Genomic DNA, 21,796 nt, shown 5'->3' with positions numbered 1-21,796 from the left:
GACGCAATCAAGGATTCTATCCAGCAAGCGTCACGTTTATCGTTATCCCTTATCCATATGAGAAGACTCTTATGGTTAAAAAGCTGGGAGGCTGAGCCCCCATGCAAGAAGCTCCTGGTAGGGTTCCCCTTCCATGGAGGACGACTCTTCGGAGAAGACCTAGATAAATACATTCAGACCATTTCTAACGGCAAGAGTACTCTCTTGCCAACTAAGAAGAAGGTTCAGGGACCTGCGTTTAAACGACAGTATTCCCCTGGGCAGGGGCCCTCTAATGCCAAGCAGTATCGACGGCCTCCTGCAAAAGCAAACTTCGGCTTCAACAGCAGATCACAAGGACAGGCTGTTAGAGGCAAAAGGCAGTGGTTTCGCAAACCAGCAAAACCAGCCCCCAAGCCAACCTTATGAAGGGGCGCCCCCACCCACGAAGGTGGGGGGAAGGCTGCGACTCTTTTCAGAGATTTGGGAAGCCAGCATTCCCGACGAGTGGGTACGGTCTTCCGTGGCCACAGGCTACAAATTAGATTTCCTAAGGTTTCCTCCTCCTCATTTCCAGAAGTCGAGGATTCCAAACGATCCGGAAAAGGGAGCCGCATTAAGATCGGCATTAGATCATCTACTTTCCCAGGAAGTAATAGTAGAGGTACCAGTCCTGGAACAGGGGCTGGGTTTCTACTCCAACCTATTCATCATCCCAAAATCCAATGGAGATGTCAGGCCAATTTTGGACCTAAAGATGGTAAATGCATATCTAAAGATCCGCTCATTTCGGATGGAATCCGTGCGGTCAGCAGCTGCCACACTCCAGAAGGACGACTTCATGGCGTCCATAGACATAAAGGATGCCTACCTTCATGTTCCAATTTATCAGCCACATCAAAGATATCTACGCTTCATGGTGGCTTCGCGTCACTTCCAATTCGTGGCGCTTCCCTTCGGGTTGGCTACGGCCCCCGGGTGTTCACGAAGGTCCTAGCTCCGATCCTAGCCAAGCTAAGGATCCAAGGGGTCACGATCCTAGCATACCTGGACGACCTCCTAGTCATAGACCACTCGTCTCCCGGCTTGGAGCGAGCAGTGGCCCTCACGGTCCAATACCTCGAGAGGTTCGGCTGGGTCCTAAATCGAGAAAAGTCAGCTTTCCAGCCCACAAGGCAGTTGGAATATCTCGGCATGAGATTAGACACAGAACAACAAGGAGTGTTCCTACCTCTGAGGAAGGTAAAAGCCATCAAGGAATTAATCCTACTGGTTCTAAGTAAGAAAGAACCGACTATTCGCCTATGTATGAGGTTACTAGGCAAGATGGTGGCCACATTCGAGGCGGTACCATACGCCCAGAGCCACACTCGCATCCTACAGGCAGCCATCCTGTCAGCATGGAGCAGAAGGCCACAGGCCTTGGATATCCCGTTGCCGCTCTCATCCAGAGTCCGACAAAGTCTGTGTTGGTGGTTAGACCCTCAGAATCTACTGAAGGGGAAGTCTTTCAGCCCAGTGGCTTGGAAGATAGTGACCACAGACGCCAGCCTGACGGGCTGGGGAGCAATTTTGGATGGTTGCACTCGCCAAGGTACTTGGGCAAAGCCAGAGAAGCAGTTGCCCATCAACATCTTGGAGCTCAGAGCTGCTCGACTAGCCCTCAGGGCTTGGACGTCAAAATTGCAGGGGTTCCCGGTGAGAATTCAATCAGACAATGCCACGGCCGTGGCATACATAAATCACCAAGGGGGAACCAGGAGTCAAGCCGCTCAGAGAGAGGTGAGCTTGATTCTCCTATGGGCAGAGGCTCATGTGCCCTGCATATCGGCATATTCATTCCAGGAGTGGACAACTTTCAGGCGGACTTCTTAAGCCGCCAGACTCTATGGCCGGGGGAATGGTCTCTGCATCCACAAGTCTTTCAAGCACTCTGCCAAAGATGGGGAGTGCCGGACGTGGATATCATGGCATCGAGACTCGACAAGAAACTAGACAGGTTCATATCCCGCTCAAGGGATCCGATGGCCTGCGGAACCGATGCGTTGGTTTGCCCTTGGCATCAGTTCAAACTTCTTTATGCGTTTCCCCCGCTCCAGTTACTACCCCGCCTGCTGCGCAGGATCCGGGTGGAGCACATACCAGTCATCCTGGTAGCTCCAGCATGGCCCAGAAGGGCATGGTACTCACTAATCTTAAGGATGGTAGTGGGAGACCCGTGGACTCTTCCTCTACGGCCAGACCTGCTATCGCAAGGTCCGATCCTCCACCCTGCCTTACGGCATCTAAATTTGACGGCCTGGAAGCTGAATCCCTGATTCTCAGGGGTAGAGGTCTGTCTCAGAAAGTAATCTCTACCCTAATCAGAGCCAGGAAACCGGTCTCTAGGGTGATTTATTACAGGGTCTGGAAGGCCTATGTAGGCTGGTGTGAGTCCAAGCGATGGCTTTCTCGCAAATTTACCATCGATAGAGTATTAAGTTTTCTCCAGCTAGGAGTGGATAAAGGATTGGCATTAAGCACAATCAAAGGACAGATTTCTGCTCTGTCAGTGTGGTTTCAGCGGCCGCTGGCCACCCACTCGCTGGTTAAGACCTTCCTTCAAGGGGTCTTACGTATTAGACCTCCAGTTAAATCCCCGCTTTGTCCGTGGGATTTAAACCTTGTTCTGTCAAGTTTACAGAAACAACCGTTTGAGCCGTTGGCTGATATTCCTTTGGTTCTACTGACAAGGAAGTTAGTATTTTTGGTTGCCATAGTTTCCGCAAGAAGAGTTTTGGAGCTGGCAGCCTTATCCTGTAAGGAACCATATCTTGTTTTTCATAAGGACAGGGTCGTTCTGCGCCCTCATCCTTCCTTCCTACCGAAGGTCATATCCAGTTTTCATTTGAACCAGGATTTGGTATTACCATCCTTCTTCCCTAAACCTACTTCCAGAAAGGAAGGGTTGCTGCATACCTTGGATATTGTCAGGGCCATGAAGGCCTATCTTAAAGCTACAAAGAAGATCCGGAAAACAGATGTGCTGTTCATTCTACCGGATGGGCCCAAGAAGGGGCAGGCAGCTGCAAAGTCCACCATTTCTAGGTGGATTAAGCAATTAATCACTCAGGCCTACGGCTTGAAAGGGTTGCCTCCTCCAGTATCATTAAAGGCTCATTCTACTAGAGCCATGGGCGCCTCCTGGGCAGCACACCACCAGATCTCTATGGCTCAAGTTTGCAAGGCGGCAACCTGGTCTTCTGTCCACACGTTTACAAAATTCTACAAGTTGGACGTAAGAAGGAATACTGATACTGCCTTCGGGCAGGCAGTGCTGCAGGCTGCAGTTTGAGACCCTCGGATTCCGGGGGCTCCTCTTGTTTGAGTTAAATTTAAAATTTAAAAATTATTTTTCTCAACTAAGTTGGATTTATTATGATTTGAGTATATCTCTAAATTAAATCCTTTTGTCTTGGAGATGTTCTCCCTCCCCTCATTGTAAGCATTGCTTTGGGACATCCCATATAGTAATGAATGCCGCTCTGTGTCCCGTGATGTACGATAAAGAAAAAGAGATTTTTAATACAGCTTACCTGTAAAATCTTTTTCTTGGAGTACATCACGGGACACAGAGCTCCCACCCCTCTTTTTTGAGGACCATTTTGGGAGGCATACTGCTTGCTACAAAACTGAGGTACTCCTCCTATGGGAGGGGGTTATATAGGGAGGGGCATTTCCTGTTTGAGATTGCCAGTGTCTACACCTGAAGGTACTCCATATAACCCATATAGTAATGAATGCCGCTCTGTGTCCCGTGATGTACTCCAAGAAAAAGATTTTACAGGTAAGCTGTATTAAAAATCTCTTTTTTAGTCTTGCTCTACTATAGAAAAATATAGGATAGCAGCCACAAAATACATGAATGATATAGCAGGCTCCTCCAGATCCCTTTGTCCTACTGAATGCCTTTTTTATTGCACACATAAAATAAGGGGAGTGATTCCAATATTCTTTCTAACTGGGAACATTTATGTCTTTTCGGAATCAAAAAATATTGATAAGATGCTTATAACTAGAAATCCCCACTACAGGTACTGTTGTTCAGACCGATGGTATTCGACCAATTATATGCCCCTAAACCTAATCATCCCACACCAAAACATTCTTTCAAATTTAGCCCAAATATTTAGTCACGGAAATTCCAAATAATTGTCTTAAAGACATCAAGAAAATAATATGAAAAAATAAGTCACCTTAGGAAGACTAAACATCCTGTGACCCATACATACCTTTGATGAAATTCCCACAGACAGACCTTACAATAGAGACTTAACCTCAAGCATCTGGTAAATCTCAAACTGTCCCTGAAGTCCGGAGAGATGGGGGTTAGATGGTGATTACTCTGATGTTCTGAAACCATAATCTTGATCATATATCTTGGTGGTTTTGTTTTACTTATTTTTATAGCAATTCAAGTTTAGATGTTTTTTTGAAAGATGCAGAACAATTGGTTTGATTGGCCAACAACTTATTAACCCCAGGCCATGCAAAATGATCTCCTCAATGGAGACACTGGCCTGGATTCACATAGCACTTATGCTGCGTATCTCGAGATACGCCGCGTAAGTGTAAATGTGCGCCGTCGTATCTATGCGCCGTGCCCATAGAAATAGATACTCCTGAAATTAGGCTTCATCCGACCGACGTAAGTTTCCTACGCCATCGTATCGTCGGCGCATATTTACGCTGGCCGCAAGGGGCGCTTCCATTGATTTACGATTAGAATATGCAAATGAGGGAGATACGCCGATTCACAAACGTACTTGCGCCTGGCGCATTCATATACGCGGTTTACGTAAGTCATACGTCCAGCGTAAAGGTAAGCCTCATAAAGCAGGGGTAAGTCATGTTAAGGTATGGACCAGGGAACAGCCGTAGTTTTTTACGTAGTTTACGTAGTAGTACATGAATAGGGCTGGGCGTAGGTTACGTCACGTCGTAGGGAGTGATTCGACGTATCTTATGGAGTATTTGCGACGTGATTCCGAGCATACGCACTGGGATGCGTCCACGGGACAGCGCATGCGCCGTTTGTTCGGCCCATCATTTGATGGGGTCATGCTTCATTTAAATGGATCACGCCCACCTTCCACCTACTTTGAATTAGGCGGGCTTATGCCGAGGAATTTACGTTACGCCGGCGCAACTTTGGGAGCAAGTGCTTTGTGAATACTGTGCTCGGCGCTCTGCGCTACGTCGGCGTAGTGTATATTCGATACGCTATGCCGGCATAACTATGCGCCGATCTACGTGAATCCAGGCCACTGACCCCAAATACTAAGCTGACAAAGGTTCTATCCCACCATACTCCAAAAGTCCAAAACTAAGAAAAATAAATTGTCTGGAGTTGGGTTTTAAAGGTTAATGTGAGTCTTTCCATAACTTGGCTAGCAATTCCAGTGGAGAATATTGCGTGGAAAGACTTGTCCCTGGAGTCAGATACATTCTTGCCCTTGTACACTATTTTAGTTTCATCTGTTTTGGTAGTATTTGCCTTGAAAAGGGGAAAATACTTAAAGGTGTACCAAATAAGAGTTGCAGTGCCCCTCTAAGCTGAGACAGAGATCTCCCCACCAGTTTCAGTGAAGGAATCTGGTGTAGGTTCACAATTCAGAGGCGTAAGAGTATTATCAAAGAGGTGTGCTCTGTGACCAAGCCCCGGTGAGCCTGGCAAAACATGTCAGGGTGGTCGCTGGAGCGGCGCTGACTGAGGTCACATTCCTCTACATACTAATGCACTGGGTTGGTGAGCGGAGCCTTTTTCTTCTCTTTGATAATACTTAAAGGTGTACGCTACATAATGTCAAACTGATATAAGGCGAGCTATAGGGGAAAAAATGGAGAGCAAGCTAAAATAAAGGGACATAGATTATATGTACACATCATTTTATTTTTGTAATGGTGTATTTTTGGTTCTTCAGATGTTACTCGGCTATTGGTCGCAAAGGAAGGAGACAAGTGCTCTCTCTGAACTTTGATTGCCTGGCCAAGGGAAAAGGGACTGTCCTTCATGAGTTGTTGCATGTGCTCGGATTCTGGCATGAGCACTCACGAGCTGACCGAGATAATTATATCAGGATTGACTGGGAAGCAATACAGAAGGGTATGAGCCAAGTTCAATTATTCATCTTCTAATCAAAGCTATGTTAGGAATATATATTTGTGATACAGTCGGGTCCCTTACATTTAGCAACCTGTACTTACAGTTTTTTTAAACACTTATGCCGCGTACACACGATCGGCCTTTCCGACAACAAAACCGTGGATTTTTTTCCGACGGATTGTTCGCGCAAACTTGTCTTGCATACACACGGTCACACAAATGTTGTTGGAAATTCCGAACGTCAAGAACGCGGTCACGTACAACACTACGGCGAGATGAGAAAAATGAAGTTCAATGATTCTGAGCATGCGTAGGATTTTTGTGCGGCGGAATTGCATGCAGATGATTGGAATTTCTGACAAGAACTTTTGTTGTCGGAAAAATTGAGAGCCAGCTCTTAAACATTTTGTTGTCGGAAATTCTGACAGCAAATGTCCGATGGAGCCTACACACGGTCGGAATATCCAACCAAAAGCTCACATTGAACATTTGTTGTCGGAAATTCCGACCGTGTGTACACGGCATAAGTCTTCTGAATTTTATAAATGCATAGAGCACGTATGTCCTGTGTTGATTTTATTGATATATTAGTAATGCAAAAAAGTACTGCCTGGCTGCTACCATTAGTTGTCCCTTTTTCTCTTGTGTTGGTATATATTATTTTTTTTGTTCCATGTTCTGACATTTTTAATGGACTGGTTGCGATGTCCACCTATTATAACAAAACAATTTACCTGAACAGGTTCTTTTTTTTTTTTTTATGTTTTGGCCCCTTAATGCTTTGGTGCCACTGTGCTCTAGTCCTCAAATTAGGACTGGGACACGGTGGGCTTGACAGACTGGCCATACACTGATAGGTTTTTTTTTCCGTTCAGTCAACGGGCTGAAGTACGAGTAAGCAATACGAGTTCAGTACAAGAGAGGAGCCTGTAACGCTCTGCAAGACTGTAAGGCTGGATTTGAGCTTTTAAAAAAAGAAAAAAAGAAAAAACTTTTTCAGATGCTTACATTTGTTTCTTTTTCCTCAGGATATGAACGGAACTTCTGCAAATATGATACAACAAACATGATTGTGAACTATACTTTGGGCTCCATCCTTCATTATTCTGGGTATCCACCATTAGTTTATAATAAATAAACATGCTCAGAGACTGTTTGCTTCTAGTTTTTAATAAGGCTGTATTCATACTATGAAAGTATTGAAAGGACTCCGCGCTACAGTCAAAATGTGAAATATTAAATAAAGCTGCTCCCCTAAAGGGTTGTAAATAACAAACTTAGTAACGTGGGGGGTGTATGGTGACAAGGGGGCAATAGTAAAATGAAGTGCAAATGTGCAATGATCCTAAAACCTGTGATTAATTAAATAACAGTCATTCAATGATATATGTGTAACTTTAAAAGCAATATAGATAAACCATACAATTGTGCTGTAATTAACCTGCAATAAAGTGCATGTGCTCAATCCTGACAAAACCAGTAATGAAATTAATAGATGAGAATCAAAAGTGCATAATCAAAATCCAGTATGCAGCAATAATAAACCAGCCATGAATAAATGAAAGTCCATGCAATGAATATGATTCCTTGATGCTCTAACACCGTCACCACTGCGACAATACGAAGCTAGCGACACCCAGTGGAATATAGGGGTAAGTGCCTACTTACCAAACCACCATGACTTCTTATTTAAAATAAAGGTCAGGTGGGGCTTTAGTACAGTTTGTTCCTGAGGTCTGTACTGATACCTAGAGGGACAAGCCAGAGATGGTTGATTTTCAGGCAAAAAAACCGAAAGAAGGCGAACCACAGTGTGATTCCGTATTTATAAAAACAAATTGGTAAAAAAAACAGGCCGAGTACTTTTAAAAGTGCCTAAGCCTTGGCACTGAGGTAACAGGCGTAATTAAAACCAGATATGTTGTGGAGCGTTCGTCACACTTGATCTCACTCGCATGGGTTGGCGTGCGTTCCACCACCTCAGAGTTCCGAAACCGGAAGTGGCTGAAGATAGAAGCGTGACCAGGAAACGCCTCACCCCGGTACTTAAAATTGGTACCGGGGTCATGCGTGCAGCTGTATGCATGACCACGGTACAACCCCTTCAAGCCAAGGCCGCATATTTGCATATGGTTAGAGTGAAATGGTTAAATACCACCAAAAGAAAGCTCCATCTGTCAAAAAAAAGATAACATTTTGTTCGTGTACAGTGTTGCATGACCGCACAATTTTCATTCAAAGTGCGACAATGCTGAAAATTGGCTTGGGCAGGAAGGGGGTGAAAATGCCCTGTAGGCAAGTGATTAGGAGGCCAAAAGGGTAATGAGAATTTATTGTAGGGTATACATAAACCTAAGGGAAGCAAAGGGAGTGCTCAAACACTCTTGAGCGTCATCCAGTGTTGGTAGTCAGTAAAAAATGGTCACTTTTCTCATGCCAGTAAGAGGAAAAGGTTGCCAGTAAAAAATATGGCTGTGACACTCGGCTCGGTGCCTGCTACGGTGTGTTCAGTCAGTGCCAGCAGGGGACAGGACTGGTGGAACTGGTGTCTGAGAGTTTTGTGTGATGCCATGGTGCAAGGGAGCCAAGTGGAGTGGCCGGAGATTCGTGCGCAGGTCTGAGGGATGGGAGCAAGGCAAGCCAGGAGCAGGAGTGTCAATGCTGTTTGGAGTGGAGGGACCACCTGGTGTGGAGAGAGACTGTCGCTAACCTCTGAAGGGGATGCGTCGGGGTCACTGTGAGTCAATTTCATGTGTGTGCTGCCCATTCTAATTTCTTGCCCTCCTGAGCACTGTCCCTGAGCTACTTACTATATTGAAGATAAAATAAGAAATATGTTTCTAATTGCATATTGTACTTATTTGTAGCCTAAATACTTACATTTGTACTTAAAACTGTAATTTTGTAACTTTTGGAAACACCAGTAAAAACGTGGCTGTGCCAGTGAAATATGGGTGTTGTGTCAGTAAATTTCAATCTGGTAGGTTGGCAACACTGGCGTCAAACTTTCCATAGGAACTAGCTGGAAATCATCCAACCCAGTTGATCAATTCACTTGTAAAACAACCCATTCAGTTTAAAATTGAAATGAAAGGCAAAACATTTGTTTATAAATATATATATTTTTTTATAAGTGCCTTTTCCCCCCTATTTTATAAGTGATCACATTCCCTCTGATCTCAGCTGCATAAGAGCTGAGGGAAAGAGAAGCAACATCACACTGATCTTCCCAGTGAAAGGCTGTGCGGGTGCATGAAAGAACAATTCTGATCATTGGAGGAGAGCAGATTGAGTTCCCAGCACCTACTATGATGAGCTCTCCTGCCGTAGTGTGGTCAGTTTGTAACAGGAAAGCAGAGGGACTGGCAGGAACACTAGAGATTTCACATCTGTCCAAAGGAAGCAATATAAAGAGAACGGGATACTTTTTCTTAAAAATGCATGGTACAGCAGGTATATAAGGAATTTGAAATTCTGGGGTAACAAACACTAACTGTCTCAATAAATGGCATTTCTTGTAGGTCAGCCTTTGCAAATAATGAAGGCTCGAAAACCATTGTGCCCCGTACTAAGGCTGAAATTGGACAAAGGATGAAACTTCATAAAATGGATATTTTAAGAGTCAACAAACTGTACTGTACAGAACCCAAAGGTAACGTTTTTCTTCCTTTTTTTCAGGGCTATTTTGGCCATTAGCCCGCATTTGTGCATTTACATGTATGTTGTAAAAAGACCCAAAAACATAAGACTGTTCAACTGGCTTGTGGGATTTGTAGTTTCTTCACTGGAAATGTCAGTCCCCACACTGTAGGCAGAAGTCATGCATTAACCTGGGAAGTGCCATCGCATGCTTCATGTTTCCACACAAACAGAAATTGCTGATGAAGGAATGTGGAGATTTACTCTTTATGTCTTTCTTTTGCCTGACTTGAGGTAAAGGGATCTGCAACTTCAATCCTTTTAATTGCGTCTCATAACCTGGAACAAGCATGTTGGTTCACATATTGTTGCTCACCTAAGTAGCAATGAAAGGTTAAAGATACAGGGTGGGCAGGGAGCTTAGTAACACTGAGTCTATTATTTTTACCAGCTTCAGCCCACACTGAGATTGGTGTGTCCAGGTGGACACTGGCCTCAGTGTTGCCCCTTAATGAATGCCTTCTGAGGCATGTGGCTCATGATGGGCATGCCCCTGGAGGTATTTTTCAAATCTCTCCAGTGGCTTATGCCATGATCTTTGTTGAACAACACAATCTCTGACAGACTCTTCAACAGTAAAGCATCGTACACACGATCGGATATCTGATGGAATCTAATGTGATGGATTTTTTCGTCGGATATCCGATGAAGCTGACTTTCATCAGTCTTGCCTACACACCATCAGTCAAAAATCCTACCGTGTCCAAACGCGGTGACGTACAACACTACGACGAGACGAAAAAAAGTTCAATGCTTCCAAGCATGCGTCGACTTGATTGTGAGCATGCATGGATTTTTGTCCGATGGAGTTCCACACAGACGATCGCATTTTTCTATTGTTTTTTTTTTTATCCATAGGAAAAAATTTCTATTTTTTTTCACCGATGGAAAACAAACCGATGGGGCTCCACCACACACGATCTGTTTGTCCGATATGAAAACCGTCCATCGGTCTGTTTTCATTGGACAAACGATCGTGTGTACAGGGCTTTAGCGTTTCTGGAAAAATCAAATGCATCTGTCTCCTGCTAATCCCAGTGGTTCCATCTTCTGTTCTGTCACTGCTGTGTTCTGCAGTTACGTAGGGGGCAGGGAATGGAACCGGAGCAAAGAAAAAAGAATGCAGGCATCCAACACTCTGGAATTGTCTAATGCTGAGGGTCCTGATGGAGGGTTGTAAATCAGATTGGCAGCATGATTACAATCTTGCCTCTACTTTTGCAGGGAACTGTTTTAAGGTTTGTTCAAGAAATTACATCCTTGCTTTAGTGTTTTGACAAACTTCAGCAACTCTTTTCATCTCCTGCAACAATTTGAAGACCTTTACTGTGGAACCCTGAAAAACCTGAACCTTGAAAAAAGTCCTGGCTATGCCCTGCGCTTACTGCATATGCACACCGTGGTTTCATCTGTACTATGGTTCCTGTGTATTTATGGCAGCCCCCAGCCACACATGTCTGTGTTTTTTTTGTTTTTTTTTTGCTAAGCCTGTGTGATGTTGGCAAAGCAGCACATTGAAGATTACAGAGTGGGACTGAAGGTACAGTCAGGTCCATAAATATTGGGACATTGACACAATTCTAATCTTTTTGGCTCTGTACACCACCACAATGGATTTTGCAATGAAACTGCAGACTTTCAGCTTTAATTTGAGGGTATTTACATCCAAATCAACGGTGTAGGAATTTAAAACAGTTTGTATATGTGCCTCCCACTTAGTAATGGGACAGATAACAATCATAAATCAAACTTTCACTTTTTAATACTTGGTTGCAAATCCTTTGCAGTCAATTACAGCCTGAAGTCTGAACGCACAGACATCACCAGATGCTGGGTTTTATCTCTGGTGATGCTCTGCAGGCCTCTACTGAACTGTCTTCAGTTCCTGCTTGTTCTTGGGGCATTTTCCCTTCAGTTTTGTTTTCAGCAAGTGAAATGCATGCTCAATCGGATTCAGGTCAGGTGATTGACTTGGCCATTGCATAACATTCCACTTCTTTCCCTTAAACTCTTTGGTTGCTTTCACAGTATGCTTCGGGTCATTGCCCATCTGCACGTCCAATGAGTTCTGAAGCATTTGGCTGAATATGAGCAGATAATAATATTGCCTGAAACACTTCAGAATTCATCCTGCTGCTTTTATCAGCAGTCACATCATCAATAAATACAACAGAACCAGTTCCATTGGCAGCCATACATGCCCACGCCATGACACTACCACCACCATGCATCACTGATGAGGTGGTATGCTTTGGATCATGAGCAGTTCCTTTCCTTCTCAATACTCTTCTCTTCCCATCACTCTGGTACAAGTTGATCTTGGTCTCATCTGTCTATAGGATGTTGTTCCAGAACTGCAAAAGCTTTTTTAGATGTTTGGCAAACTCTAATCTGGCCTTCCTATTTTTGAGGCTCACCGATGGTTTACATCTTATGGTGACCCCTCTGTATTCACTCTGGTAAAGTCTTATCTTGATTGTTGACTTTGACACACATACACCTACCTCCTGGAGATTTTTCTTCATCTGGCCAACTGTTGTGAAGGGTGTTTTCTTCACCAGGGAAAGAGTTCTTTGGTCATCCACCACAGTTGTTTTATGTGTCTTCGGTGTTGCTGAGCTCACTGGTGCGTTCTTTCTTTTTAAGGATGTTCCAAACAGTTGATTGGCCACATCTAATGTTTTGCTATCTCTCTGATGGTTTTTATTTTTTTTCAGCCTAATGATGGCTTGCTTCACTGATAGTGACAGCTCTTTGGATCTCATATTGAGAGTTGACAGCAACAGATTCCAAATGCAACCAGCACACTCTGGACCTTTTATCTGCTCCTTGTAAATTGGATAATGAGGGAATAACACACACCTGGCCATGGAACATCTGAACAGCCAATTGTTCCATTACTTTTAGTCCCTTACAAAGTGGGAGGCACATATACAAACTGTTGTAATTCCTACACCCTTCACCTGATTTGGATGTAAATACCCTCCAATTAAAGCTGAAAGTCTGCAGTTTTATTTCAAATCCATTGTGTTGATGTATAGAGCCAAAAAGATTAGAATTGTGTCGATGTCCCAATATTTATGGACCTGACTGTACCTTCAGTCCCACTCTGGTAATCTTCAATGTGCTGCTTTGCCAGACATTACACAGGCTTAGCAAAAAAAAAGAAAAAACAGACATGATGCAGCCTCATTCATGCTTATGGCTGGGGCTGCCATAAGTACACAGGAAAAATGGTGGAAAGCAACTGCGCTAAGTTAGATGAGTACCTATGTTTGGATTAATAAGCGGCAACTAATCTGTGAGTGTACAGTGTACAAAATAGGAAAATAAAATAGTTGCGCTATACAGAAGGTGTACTATCGTGATGAGAGTACATCCATAGTGCATGTTACCTGTGAAGAAAACACACTCTCTCTTGTGGTGTCTAATTATGATTAAATAACAAACGTGTGATGAATACCACAACTAATAAAAATTGTATACATGTGTCACCATAAGTAAAAAGAACCAGAAGTTCTGCAGAAGACAATGATCGACAGCAAAACTCATATGAGTTTGATAAGATTTATAAAAAAAACAGAAACGTGAAACACAAGATTAATAGGTCCAAGAAATGGATGCAAGGAAAGTCCATAAATGGTGTAGCTATTTAGACACCCGTGCACATTCCGCTTGACTGTGTTCCAGTGATCCCATATAGACCCAGTGTGAATCCGCCACCATTAATCTACTAATCTGCTTACCAAATCAAGGACCAAAAACAGCATGTAACAATCCCGTAGGGAACTAGTAACCACTGTGTCCGGAGTATGGTAATTCAAAGGGCTTCAGATGTAATCATTCATGTGCAGCAAGTCATGTAAGGAAGAAAACAGCTCCACATGGCATAAAATCCGGGTGATTTATTGATAAAAAGGAACAAGTAAACAACTCACATTTTAGAAGATAAAATCAAGCCTTAAGCCTGTAGCTCCGGCCGGACACTAACAGGCAAACCCGTTCATGGAGAAGATCAGAGGGTGGTGACATCAGAACGTCTCTCGCTCCGCCCGACGTGTTTCGGAATAGGTCACTTCGTCTCAGGGGAACCCCATCACGAAACGCATAGCTGGAGGGGAGAAGGAAAATTTTTAAGCATAGTTTGTGTTAGGCGGGAATGCCGCTATAAGTCGGAGCTTGTAATTTGTCTAGTTCAATATCTTGCTATTTAGATTTTTTTTCTATAAGTGTTATTTTTATTATTATGATAAAATTATTTTATCACATGTGTATATTACAATGTACATTAGTTGTTGCCTTACCCACTCTTCCCCCCCCTTCTTTATTTTTTCACAACAGACTTTTCACTTGAAGTTTCTGCTCCAGTAATATATGACTGTAGCCCAGAAAATACTAAACAAGATGCAAACACTGAATTAAGCACAGGTCCAGCTTCTGTTCTTACCTTCAGAGAAGAATCTGGTTTGTTTTTAACACCTAACTTTTCTGCTACACAAGCTCCAACTTCCACCTCTTCTATCACTCAGGAAAAGAATTCCAGCACGGCTCGCAGCATTTCTGCCAATCATGAAACTGAGGTCCTTCCAGCTCCAAACTCTTCTGCCAGTCAAAAACCTGGGCCCAGTCTAGATTCCAACTCTTTGACAACTCAAGAAGCTGAGCACAGTCCAGCTCCCACCTCTATTGCCAATTGTAAACTTGAGCACAGTCCAACTTCTACTTTGTTTGCCAATGAATCACCTAAGCGCAACCCAGCTTTCACCTCTTCTACCAGTGAAGGGTTTAATCTTTCTCCAAACACTTCTGCTATTCAAGAAGCAGAGTTTGGTTCAGCTGTTAGCTCTTTTATTACTCAGAAATCTAAGATTGCTTCATTTGCAAGTTCTATTTCTGTACTGACTGGAGGGCCTAAAAAATCTTTGCTTTTAAATCCGGTTTCAGCTTATGCCTCAAGTGCAGAAATAAGACAAAACATTTTTGACACCAGTAGTCAAATAGTTAGTGGAAGACCCCCACTTTGGCCTGTAACACATACAGATGTAAAAAGAACTCTCTTTAATACACAGACCACCACTTTTCAGACCTTCAGCAGTAAAACACGGATGTCTCTTATTGCATCTTCTCTAGCCACCTCTACTCTAAAAGGGAGAACCAAAGAGTTGCTGAGCACATCTATAACAAATAACACAGATCAAGGTTCTGGTTTATTCTATAGTCAAGAAGGACCAGGCACTACAACTACAATTCAAGAAGCTGGTTACACTCATTTGATTTTACCAACCACGGAAACCAAGTCTACCATTAATACTTCTGTAACAGCCGTTCTTAAAACTCTGAGCAGATCAGCATCACAGATATCTGATGCAGCCACCCAAACAATTGTGCATCACACTGCCTTAGAAAAGGCTATGTCAAGTTTTATTTTCCAAAGCACTGGAATTCCTGAGCAGACTGGAACCAAAGATGTAGCTAATCTTCCAGATGATCGGGAAGGTGGTCACCTGAAAGCAGAGCTTCTAAAAATACTTGGTAAAAGGTCATCACCTGACTCTGGTGAAACCACTGTCGGCATTTTGAAAGAAATTCAGCCAAGAAAAAACAGCGTCTTAAAGTCTCTTCATGAAATGTTCTATCATGGTAGACCTTTAGCTACGACCATCAAACTTGAATCCCTCTGTGGATTTGAAGCTGGAATGTGTGGGTGGAAGCAAATCATTGATGATGACTTGGACTGGAGTCTGGCTTCGGGAAGTGTGAATGTAGACACTGGCCATTTAAACGCGGGAGGTAAGTTTTATATTTATACTGTCACGAATAAACATTTAAAGTACCCTTTCTGTGCAGCCCTTGATCGGTTTACATATTTGTACAAAACGCATAACTTATATTATTCTTCATTATCTTTGCAGCCTAGATACTAATTCGTTTTTATGTTTTTGTTTTTTTTTTCATATAAAATGCCTGTTGAAGCTGAACTCTGCGCAAGCAGCTAAATATTTTGTTGAAACATTAATAACTTTTTTTTAACGTGTGAAAGAATTTGTAATTTTAAACAGTGAAATCAAGGCCACTTTCCAATCTATTGATTGTCCTCTCTTTACTAACACTCTGTTCTGTCAGTAGGTTGACTGGCAGCACATGCACTGCGGTAGGGCCAGATTGCTGGAGCTGTACTTCTCTTTAATCAAGGATTACAGGAAACCACTATAAACACTCATTAATGCAGCTGATTATTCATGCAATTACAGAATATTTGATATAAAGTTTTACTTAAAGCGGTGTTTCACCCTGCAGAACAACTTTTTAGCATAAAATTAGGCATAGTAGCGCGAGCTACAGTATGCCTGTCTTCATTTTTTTTATCCCGTACTCACTGTGTATCGTACATAGATTCCGACTGCCCGCGGGGAATGGGCGTTCCTTTCAAGAGGGAGGGTGATTGACGGCCGGCTCTGGCACGTCACGCTCCCCGAAGACAGCCGGAGTAGGTTTCGGCTCTTCACGGCGCCTGCGCACAGACTATGCGCAGGCGCCGTGAAGAGCCAAGCCTATTTCGGCTATTTCCGGAGAAGCGTGACGCGCCAGAGCCAGCCGTCAATCACCTTCCGTCTGGATTGGAACGCCCATTCCCCGTGGGCAGTCGGAATCTTCTATGTACGATTACACTGTGAGTACAGGGATAAAAAAATTAAGACAGGCATACTGTAGCTCGCGCTACTATGCCTAATTTTATGCTAGAAGAAAAAAAAATGTTTTTTTTTTTTTTTTATAGGGTGAACCCCCGCTTTAAAGTAAAACTATGGACAAAGATTAAGGGAAGGCCATATCCCCTGTCAGATTATGTTTTGCCATCTGTGTATGTCTATTGGGGAGAATTCCATCCCTGGCTACACTTTGTGCAGAGTTTTTATGAGCATGGTCAGCTGTAAAAATCAGACTTTTACAAACTGTCTGTAAATGAATGGACAGTTTGCAACCCTGTATGCCCTCTCTTCTTTGTATCCCCTTCCATGTTTGAAATACTCCACAGCTGTTGTAGCATGATATCACAACAGATGATCACCTGTGCTCCGCCATTGCCGCCGGGCCCATTGACAGGTAGTACAAGTGCATTGAGTACATTACATGATGCCCCCAGTCTGGTGGGGATGGACAGCCTCTGAGAGCACACTCCAGTAATGGTATTACATCTACCTAATATAGAACATGCAAATCAACACACCAGTGAGTAAGCATGTAGGCTTGGTCTGTAACTGCCATTGTTGATTTTGATGCATTGGATCTCATACAGGAAAACCTTAGAGGAGGTGACTAGGATGCTCTGATACTGAGACTTTTAATGAAAGCCACCCAACCTTCTGGTCTGAGATTTTAAATCCTCCTTTAAAAACGCTCCTGTAGAAAATAAGAATTGGTTGAGTGTGTGTACGTATGTATGTATGTATGTGTATGTGTATGTGTATATGTATGTATGTGTGTATGTATGTATGTATGTGTATGTATGTATGTATATATATATATATATATATATGAGTATAACCAACCCGAATATAAGCCGAGGCACCTAATTTTACTACAAAAAACTGGAAAAACGTATTGACTTGAGTATAAACCTAGGGTGTCCATCTCACTCACTATGCCCATGCCTCACTGTGTCCATGACTAGACTAACATTTAACATAGGAGTATATGGAAGGGGTGTCTGGGTTTGAAAAATTGTTGCTCCCCAGCTGTAGGTCCCCCAGACAACAAACTTTGCACACTTGTAGAGGAGAAATGGCGCTACATGTGTGCCACGGTCCGGGTCCAGGAGACCTACGACCAGCCGGTACCGGGTCCCCAAAGTCACCGGAGAAATTACCATTTAACATGGGAGTCTATGGAAGGGGTGCCCGGGTTTGAGAAATCGGTGCTCCCCGGCCATAGGTCTTCCGGACAACAAACTTTGCACACTTTTAGAGGAAGAAAGGGGCTACATGTGTGCCAAGCTTGTGCTGAGGCCGGTACCGAGTCCCCAAAGTTCGGGAGATCAGGCGCAAAAAGTATATACGGTATATAGGAATCTACAGAAAATTTGGCTTATTTAACCTCTGTTACAAAAGACATCCAGATTAGTATGCCCTCCTGATTTGTCCTAAATATTCTCCCCTTTTTGCATACATAATTTTGTAGGGCTCCTCTATCGACTACCTATCTGAGGCTTAGCCTGTTAACTGGGCCAGCAACTATTGTAGAATTGAGCAACAGTGCCCTCATATCCTGCTGTGGGTGACATTACAGCTTGTATTGTTTGTTGGGGTAGTACTTTCTATGTCGGGGGTCTCCAAACTTTTCAAACAAAGGGCCACTTTATTGTCCTTCAGACTTTAGGAGGGCCGGATTATGGCCAGCAGGGGCAGAAAATGTCACGGGCCCAGCATCAGTGAGAATAAATATGGCCTTAGGGTTGGTGGTCAATAGGAGGAGTATTCCTCCTATTAGTAGGAGGAATAGTATTCCATCATTGGTATCAGTAAAATAAATAGTGCCCCATTGTTGGTGTCGGTGGGAGAAATAGTGCCTCATATCAGTAGAAGGAATTGTGCCCCAAGGGCCGCATAAAGGCTAGCAAAGGGCCACATCTGGCCCTCGGGCCGCAGTTTGGAGACCCCTGTTCTATGTTATCCTACATATACAGTGGGGAAATTAATTATTTGATCCCCTGCAGGTTTTGAAAGTTTGCCCACTTACAAAGAAACGGGTCTATCATTTTTATCATAGGTGTATTTGAAATGATAGAGCCAGAATATCAACCACAAATTCAGAAAAAAACAATGATACAAATATTATAAATTGAGTTGCAGTTCAGTGAGTAAAAAGTAGTATTCGATCCCCAAGCAAAACATAACTTGGTGGAGAAGCCCCTGTTGGCAAGCAGAGGTAAGACACTTCTTGTAGTCTCAGGGGGGATATTGGTCCATTCTTTTTTACAGATCTTCTCTAAATCCTTAAGGTTTTTTGGCTACAAGAAACATCTTACCTCTGTGCTTTAAAACAAGGGTTTCTCCACCAAACAGTAAGTCATGTTTTGCTTGGGGATCAAATACTCATTTTACTCACTGAACTGCAACTTAATTTATAGCATTTGTTTTATGTGTTTTTTTTCTGGATTTTTGGTTGATATACTGTCTCTATCATATGAAATACACCTATGATAGAAGTTATAGACCCTTAATTTCTTTGTAAGCAGGCAAACTTATGTAGCCCTGCCCCTGTAGGTGTTGCTAAATGTAGTGGGTCACCTGTCACCCTGCCCAACCTGGCATCCATCTCAGACACCTCCCCTTGCATTTTCCATGATGTGAAAGAAAATCCTGCCAGAGAGGATGGGAACCCCTCATGATGTACTTAGCAGGTGTGCAGAACCAGGAACTGAAATCCGAAAAATCTCACCAATACAGCTCCAGAGTGATAATCTGTCAGGTGGATTAGCATTCCAGCATCTGTCAATTTTTGACACATCACACATTCAGTGGTGTCACTTGATTGACCTTTATTATAAATTAAACACAATGCATCTCTCCTTGTCTTTTATCATTTCTAGGGTTCCACTTATTGCTGTACAGCCACCAAAGAAATCCAATTCCACAAGAGAGAGCAATACTTGTAAGACCTATCACACAATCCTTTAGTTGTATCTCTTTCTGGTATGGTGGATACCAACACACCATTATGGGTAAGTCAGTTCATGGTGGCTGGTCTTTTAATTCAAGATAATCACCAATATTTGTAGTGTATTTTTTTTAAACAGCTTCCCTAGCAGTTGGTGATTATTTTATCAAGGTTACTATTTAAATATAGCTATAAATACAGGTGTGATATAATCTTTAATTCGTAAATGGTGTCCAGTGGCGGTGCATCCATAAGGGGCACACGGCGCTGCCCCCTCTCTCCTGCCGTCCCTCTATCACCATAGAGTCATGCATTGCATGACTCTATGGTTGGCGCTGCCAGCCCTATTCAATAGCCCGGCCTCTTTTCGGACACTGGGAGCCTGAATTACAGCGGCGGGGTATTTTTTGGAAGCACCTGATTAGAACCATAGGCTCTAATAGGCATCCAGAAAGGTGAACAGCGGGCACCATGCTGGGCGCTCACAGTTCACTCAGTGTTGTGTTAGGAAAGCGAATAAATATTCGCTTTCCTAACACTGAACCGCCTCTCAGCCAATCAGGTGCTCGGGACTGCTACCTGTCACCTGATTGGCTGAAACAGGCACTGTGATTGGACGCCTAACAGGCATCCAATCATAGCAGAGAAAGGGAAGAGAGGACTGAAGAAGACATGGAGGAGCAGGGAGGACACCACCACCATGAGCTGCTGCTCCACTGAGACAGGCAAGTGCCGGGCGGCAATTGATGGGCACAGTAGCGGCAATTGATGAGCACACTGGTAGCAATTGATGGGCACAGTAGCAGCAATTGATGGGCACAGTAGCGCCAATTGATGGGTAAAGCAGTTGCGTTTGGCGGCAATTTATGGGTACAGTGGCTGCGCTTGATGGGCACAGTGGCTGCAATTGATGGTGTTTTTTTTTTTCAGTTTGTTTGCGCCCCCCCCCCAAAACATTTTTTTTGAGGGCTAGCCGCCACTGATGACCACCTGACATCTCTACTTGTCTCCCACACATGTTGTCTCATGCTTTCCCATAATTGGTCCTATTGCACCCAGAGACTTATTTTTCTCGTAGTGGGCACACTGTAAAAAGCTGAAAACGAGGGAAGTAGTAATTTCCATATTGGGCAAATGGATTTAAACTTCCCACACCGACCTCAGAAAAAGGCTGCTGTTGGCACTATGCGGTTCCCCTGCGGCTGCATTTTGGAAAAGGTGCAGGAAAATGAATAGGCTGCTGTGCCCTCGCTAAAGCGGCAACAGGGATACTGGCATAGTGTTAACCTAGGCTTATAAAATAGCAATGGTAGCTTACTACATTGTAAATAAAGCCTTGAAAGTTTAAAAAGAAAAGCAAAATTAAGGAAATGGTGTTCCTATTTAACCCTTCTTATGCCTAACTGGCCCTAATTGGGTATTTTTTTATTTTTTTCCCTTACAATTTTTTTTTGTTATTATTTTTAGTGATTGCAAAATTACAAAGAGAAATAAGGTTTTATTTCATTTGCATACAACTTTGCTATGCTTTTAATGGAAATTAAATTGCACTGCTATTCTAAAAGGACAAATTCTAGAATAAAATATGTACTTTTTGAAGTAAGACTAGTTCTAAAACGAACACTGGTCAAACTAGAAAAAACACATTTAAGTTTTTATACATTTTTGTTCTATAGATTGCATAGGAATGTTTTTCTTGCAAGACAATACTGCTCAAGATGTTAAATTGTACACATAAAGGATGCTTGCAGCCACAAAAGTTTTTTACATGTGAGGCATATTTCTATGATTAATTTCTGCAGTAAAACCCACATGTGATGCTGATATTGCTGAGCCTCCATGATTAAGAGAACAGAAATCCAATGAATGGAAGGAACAGGCCAGTGACGGTTCAACCGATGAGAATGGTCTGATGGACCGTTTTCTTCGGTCAAAACCGATCGTGTGTGGGCGCCATCGGTTATTACCCATCGGTTAAAAAAAAGGCAACTTGTTTTAAATTTAACCTATGGATTCCTAACCGATAGGACAAAACCGATCGTTAGTAGGCAGGACCATCGGTTAAAAATCCACGCATGCTCAGAATCAAGTCGACGCATGCTTGGAAGCATTGAACTTTGTTTTTTTCAGCACGTCGTTGTGTTTTATGTCACCGCGTTCTGACACGATAGTTTTTTTAACTGATGGTGTGTAGGAACGACTGACCATCAGTCAGCTTCATCGGTTAACCAATGAAAACGGTCCATCGGTCCGTTCTCATCGGATGGACTGATCGTGTGTACGCGGCATAAGACTGGTGAGGAAAGAGCTAGAGGACAT

At 43.1% G+C, this 21,796-nt stretch overlaps 1 protein-coding gene across 1 annotated transcript in view; it reads left to right on the top strand.

Annotated features, from left to right (window-relative positions):
• Positions 1-21,796, top strand: part of ASTL (astacin like metalloendopeptidase) — a 41,755-nt gene that overhangs the window by 13,447 nt on the left and 6,512 nt on the right. The window contains exons 6-10 of the mRNA XM_040345928.1: positions 5,943-6,124; positions 7,153-7,234; positions 9,646-9,776; positions 14,165-15,613; positions 19,410-19,541. Of these exons, the coding sequence (XP_040201862.1) occupies positions 5,943-6,124; positions 7,153-7,234; positions 9,646-9,776; positions 14,165-15,613; positions 19,410-19,541 (1,976 nt within the window). The remainder of the gene's footprint in view (positions 1-5,942; positions 6,125-7,152; positions 7,235-9,645; positions 9,777-14,164; positions 15,614-19,409; positions 19,542-21,796) is intronic.

The sequence above is a fragment of the Rana temporaria genome, chromosome 3 (assembly GCF_905171775.1).
Source record: "Rana temporaria chromosome 3, aRanTem1.1, whole genome shotgun sequence".
Taxonomy (NCBI): domain Eukaryota; kingdom Metazoa; phylum Chordata; class Amphibia; order Anura; family Ranidae; genus Rana; species Rana temporaria.
Note: the sequence above shows the minus strand (reverse complement) of the source record. Positions and strands in the feature narration are given on the sequence as shown.